Raw genomic sequence first — 6,235 nt, forward strand, 5'->3', positions numbered from 1 at the left:
TAAAACCAAGAATTGTCTCGTGATAACCATGATACTATTAGTAAAATCAGGAAATTAACACTGATATAATACTATTATCTAGTCTACAGACCCTATTCAGATTATTCCAGTTGTTCCAATAATAGCTTTAATAGCAAATTTAAATCCCTGCGTTAAAAAAAAAAAAAAAGACTACATGTAGCCAGCCAATATTTTAAAACAGGATCAATAGAAGCTGTGAATCTGTGAATCCAAATACCAGGAGCTGTAATGCCTGGAGTTCCCCAGGCTGCGTATGTGACCATGGCTCCATCGATGCCATACAGGCAGGACAGTGCAGGTCCAACAAGATGGATGCAAAAAGATGGATGAAATGATTTAGCAGACACTACACTACTTCATGTCATAAAAATCATAAATTCCTTGGCGTAAAGATCATTTATTACTGAGCACAAAATACCCACCGTGTAGGCGAAAGAAAAAAAAAAGGCATAACAAGACCAAACGGGTTCAAAGAAAGAAATGGGTATTTTTAAAAAGAGTTGTTGCATCAGCTCATCTGTAGTTTGTGAAACAATGTTATAGCAAATCGTGATAAATTATTTTGCCACACCCCACCAACAGGTCAATAAGAATTTTCCAATAAATACAAATCAGATTTTTAAAATATTCTGCATGATATCAATTTTTAAAAATTAAGTCTGCAGTACAAATGTTTTTGAGTGCAAAAATGGATAGGTGAAATGTCTTGTGTTTATTTCATTAACTATTTAGTGTTATAAAATGTGTGTTTATGTATGTGTGTAACTTTAGAATAAACCCAGGTGTTTCTGATGAACCCAAAATGATAGAATTGCAATAGACTTCACACGACAGACTTACACAATATTTATATTAAATAAAATATTTTCTAAGACTCATGCTTTTAAAGCTGATTTATATCATAACATATCCAATTTCATAAAGTCTGTGCCTTACCTTTTGTGCTAAAACAAGGCAGGTTCCAAATATTCCAAATATACAGTTTCCCACTGTAGTTCAATAAAGGCTACAAACCTATCAGATTTCCTCACAATTAATCAGCAGGGTACTGAAGGATTTTTTTCCCATCAGAAACAAAGTCAAAAAGCTTATATATCTATATATAACTATACGTCTCCTTTGTTCCTCACTTGAATATAAGCTTCTCTCGAGTTTGGTGGTTTGTACAAAGCAGCAGCTCAATAAACATTAGTTGAATAAATAGGGCTCTCTCTTTTTTTTTTTTTTTTTTTTTTTGTGGTATGCGGGCCTCCCTCTGTTGTGGCCTCTCCCGTTGCGGAGCACAGGCTCCGGACGCGCAGGCTCAGCGGCCATGGCTCACGGGCCCAGCCGCTCCGCGGCATGTGGGATCCTCCCAGACCGGGGCGCGAACCCGGTTCCCCTGCATCGGCAGGCGGACGCGCAGCCACTGCGCCACCAGGGAAGGGAAGCCCGGGGGCTCTCTCTTTTGACCCCCCCCACCACCACAGGCACAGAACTACTATTAGCAAGTACCAGTAGGCACCTAGCTTGGAGGCCGCCCACCCCCGTCCCTGGAGAAATGAGTCAAAGTGTAATCACCTGAGCAGAATCTATTTTATTGCAAAGAGTTATCACCTGATTCCCGTGAACACAAATAATTCAGTGAATACCTTAGGCTTTCGAGGGAGTTCATAAAGTTACATGAGGTGCCGTGAATTTTACTGGCCACAGTGAACTTACTCTGGTGCCAAAGCTCCTTTCGTAAAAGAAGCTGTACATACAGAGGCAAATTCCCGTTCTTGTTTCCTGTTGGTTCTCTTCCATGCCAGCCACCTTTAACCCCATGAAAGCCGAAGGACCCTACCACAAAATCAGCCCCCTTCTGGCGGCTGTCCCCAGCCCCCCTTGCCTTGGAGCTGCTCCCATCCCTGTAGTGGAAAGTTGGCCTTTTGTTGACTGCAGATATGCCCTTGGTCGGTTCTTAACCCTGTACCCTCCCAGGACAGCGAGAAGCTCAGGTGTTAGCAGCTGCTCTTGGAAGATCATTCCCTTAGTTCTGTTCAGAGTCCAGTTGGTTGAGTTGCTTTACAATGATGCTGTTGATTTTCTTAAGATCATCTATGTCCTTTCCCTCAGCTGCTAGTCTTCTTGACACATCTTCCATCTTGTTGCCAGTTTGAACTTTAAAATGAAAAACAGACAGTGTTACACTGGTTTCCAGTGTGTTCCATCGGGACTCATCAGAGCCCCGTTGGGGTGCTTGGCTTGAGAGCTGAGAGGCCCTCTTGGCAAATCCCCTGCTCCAGTATCCCACGCAGCCCAGAAGCCCAGAAGAGAAATTGATGAAGACTGAAGCTACCTATCAAGTGAATTATTTTTACGACTTCTTGGTGAAAGACTTGACTACCTTTGGCAGACTCCACACAGATTTTCGCTAAGAAAGACTTTGCTGTGAGCGACCAAAGGAAACCACCAGCGTCTGATTATCCCCACAGAAGTGACTGTTATGTTGTCTCATTTTGAGACCCATTCTCAGAAAAGGTTTTTCACTCCACATGTGGGAGATGGGATATTTGGGGTTCCAGACTACTTTGATATACACAGCTCTCCTGGTTCTAAATTACCAGCCCATAATGAATGTATAATAATTCCCCTCAGACCACCCTGAGAGCAGAGAGTCCATATTTCCAAAATAAATAGAACCCCTGGTTACTGAGTAAGTCAGGGAATGGAACACTCTGAGGTCTGCTTATGAGTTAAAATTTCCAAGAAAAGCAGCACAAAATCAGTATTCATTGTGTGAGCTCCTTATCATTTCCATTGCAGGCAAGTTTTTTTCCAAGATATCTTTCAGGAACTAATGATGGTGGTAACATGCTGCTGGGTTTAGCCAAAAACTAACATGGGAAAGTATTAGAGCCTCACCTTCCAGGCTTGGGACAAACTGATGCCCAGAAGCTGCCTTTCCCCCATATCTGAAAAATTATGTTGGATGAATTATGGTCCAAGGCATGACAGAAAGGTTTTATTTGAGCAGAGCCAGGCAGAGATATCACTTGCTTCTGGAAAAAAGTGTGAAACAAATCCATAGCATGTGACATACTTCCCCTCTTGGGAACCTTCTACGTTAGTCAAACACAGAAGGAAGTAGCAACCATGTTGGACTAAGTCTGTTCCACAATACAGTGGTTCCAAGTTAAATTCCAAAAGAGAAAAAGGTTTCTATATGCAAAAACGTTAGAGAAAAGTCATGCCTGACCTGCCTTTTGGAAATTCACAAGAAGTAAAATAAAATACCTTAAGTATTACTAACCCAGCAATTCTCAAACTCATTTGACCATAGAGCCCTTTTTTAAATTAAGGCAATACTTAATCACATCCCACATATCTACATTGCTTGGCCACTGGAAACTGCTACAGAGGCAGGTAGGCATCCACAGTAACCTATCCTTGCTGTCTGTTATTCCTCTTTAGGACAGAGATTGTGACAAAAACATAAGGCCCAACAGTTTATTCAATGTAATCAGTATAAAATAGCCTTATTTATCTTGCATAAAAATGTCAGGGTTATAAAGAATTTAAGTTCTTACACTTCAGTTAAAATGACACAAATTTGCACTGAACCCCACTGAGAGCAAAAAGGTTTCCTTGTTAAAGATGAGCGCAGGCCAAGTTCATTTATAGCTGCCTGTGCCAACTCTGGTCTTAGGTTGGGCTAAGGTTTATCTGAAAACCACAGGAAGTCTTTATTATTACTTCAACACAGGCAGTGGAGGGCCAGGGAGGTCTGGAGGCAGACAGCTCAGGGTATGAATCTCAGTTCTGCTTCTGACTAGCTGGATAAATGTGGAGAGTTAAACTCTCTGGGCCTTAGTCTTTTATCGGTAAATAGAAATATTAGACACTACCTTGAAGGGTAGAGTAAGGACTTAAGATAATGAATTTAATGCGTCTGGCAAAGAGTAATTGTCCAATAAAAAGACACTCTTCTTTATTCACATTTTCTTTCTTTTTTATTTTCTAAGATTTTTTTGATGTGGACCATTTTTTTTAAAAGTCTTTATTGAATTTGTTACAATATTGCTTCTGTTTATGTTTTGGTTTTTTGGCCGCAAGGCATGTGGGATCTTAGCTCCCCGACCGGGGATCAAACCCGCACGCCCTGCATTGGAAGGCAAAGTCTTAACCACTGGACCGCCAGGGAAGTCCCTTCTTGCTGTTTCTTGATATGACTTTGCCCTCAATATAAAACACTAGAAGCAAACATAAAATAAATCCTATTCATACAGGGGGGTAAAATATGGTGATAAAGTGAATGGTCTCTGATGTCAGGCAGGGGTGTCTCTGAGCCCTGATTAGGCACCATTGTTTGTTGGCCTTGGGCATATTAATTAATCTCTCTAAGCTTCAGTTTCAGCATTGATAGAACCAAAATAACCATAGGTCCTACACTATAGAGTTGTTATGAGGTGGTGAGCAGACAGACATAAATGCTTAGCACAGTGCCTGGGACAGAGTGGGCACCCAATACATAACATTTTTAATTATCGTTGCTCTAAATCTTACTACTTATTTTCCCACAAAAAACAGCAGTCCCTTTGGGTTGCTCCCAAGTCGGTAGGCATACCTAAAATTTCTCAATAGTTTAACTCAGTCATTTCCCGGGCAGGTGAGGCAGGATGATATTTGGAGCATCAATTTACGTGGTATCACATTTCAGAAGAGTAACGCACGTGCTCTTTCCTGCAGGTTCAGGGCCAACCCTCCTCCCAAGAATGATCACACGCAAGGGCACCATTATTGTAAGGAGGGTTCACACGGTAGCTTCTAAGTGCAAAAGGGCATCAGCAGGGTGACAAAGAAGCAATTAAGCATCACGCCTTCGCACCAGCTCTGAAACCTATACCAGGAAAAGAGCTTTAAGCTGGAAGGGAGACGAAGTTTTGGGGAGGAAAAGGGGTTAGAAGCTGTAAGTAAGAGTCAGGCCCTCTGCTCACTTCCCATCACGACCACTGCTACCTCCACTGATCCTGAATGAATTTGAAATAGAGGCATGGGGTCCACCTCTCATTTAGGAGTTCTGAAGGCTACAAGGCCTGCAGGGCAGAAGAAATGACAGTGTGGTGGATCCAGGCAAAAGGGTATAAAGCGTGACTCCTTCTCTCAGGCTCCGTCCACTCTTAAGAGGGGTGGGAGGGGACTGAAGTAACTCCAGATGGTGGTCTGCAGGGGACAGCTCAGAGAGGATGCTGGTGGGCTTTCCTGAAAGGGCAACATGCCTCAGGATGGACAGCACCCCTCGCCCACCTGAGGCAGAGAGGAGAGTGGCACTGAGACCTCAGGGGATCTCTTGGCTGAGGGGCTGTGTGGGAAAGCCTGGGTCACCACTCAAGGGCCGACACGCAGGGCCCAGGCCAAGGGCAGGCAGGACGCCAGCCTGGGCGGTGTCTGTCAGACAGGAGCAGTCTCCTCCCATCCCAGCACTGCCTCTGGGCCCTGGCAGAAGCCCAATTAGTGCTTCTCATGGATTTCAGGGAAGCGAGGGAACCTGCAAGAGGGAGTGAACCTGACTGTGACTGAAAATTATAGACCTGAGTTCATGAAGAACCCGTGTGTTGGATGAAGAAAACCCCGAGTTAGCTAGAATAAGCTGCCTACCATGTGGCAGCTAGGGACTCCAGGTGAGAAATTAAAGCATTATAGAAACATTTAATGTCCATGTTTGCGAACTCCTGGCACTGAGGGCTTATGTGTGCCCCAGCGACCCGGCCCAGAGCAGCAGGTACCCTAGGCATTCACGCCCCCTCAGCCTTCAGTGGCAGCGCTGACTGCCAGGAAGCACTGCCTCGTTACCGGAGCAAAGCTAAACAACCAGCTACAAAGTAAGTGCATAGCAGTGATGAAAAGTGTGTCGATGGTACTCACCTATCAGAAATATCACGAAGGAAACCAGTGCCAGGCTGACAATCAGCACGATGATCAGCCCCACCAAAAACAGACTGTGGTTTCCATTTCCTGAGTTAGTGCCGATGTCCGGGATTTTCTCCTCTAGAGCTAATGTGAAACAAACAACAACAAAGACAAAAACTCCTCAGCATTAAAAAAAAAAAAAGGGGCTTCCTTGGTGGCGCAGTGGTTGAGAGTCCACCTGACGATGCAGGGGACAGGGGTTCATGCCCCGGTCCGGGAAGATCCCACATGCCGCGGAGCGGCTGGGCCCGTGAGCCATGGCCGCTGAGCCTGCGTGTCCGGA

General features: G+C 44.2%; 1 protein-coding gene across 4 annotated transcripts in view; it reads right to left on the reverse strand.

The window, feature by feature from the left end:
* Positions 1-1,582: 1,582 nt before the first annotated feature.
* The window catches only part of LSMEM1 (leucine rich single-pass membrane protein 1), an 11,273-nt gene continuing 6,620 nt past the window's right edge, over positions 1,583-6,235 (reverse strand). For all 4 annotated transcript variants that reach the window (XM_007120027.3, XM_028489849.2, XM_028489847.2 and 1 more), the window contains 2 exons: positions 5,908-6,036; positions 1,583-2,163 (listed from right to left, as the gene is read on the reverse strand). In XM_007120027.3, the coding sequence (XP_007120089.2) occupies positions 2,033-2,163; positions 5,908-6,036 (260 nt within the window). In that variant the 3' untranslated portion in view covers positions 1,583-2,032. The remainder of the gene's footprint in view (positions 2,164-5,907; positions 6,037-6,235) is intronic.

This window comes from Physeter macrocephalus, chromosome 5 (assembly GCF_002837175.3).
Source record: "Physeter macrocephalus isolate SW-GA chromosome 5, ASM283717v5, whole genome shotgun sequence".
NCBI lineage: Eukaryota > Metazoa > Chordata > Mammalia > Artiodactyla > Physeteridae > Physeter > Physeter macrocephalus.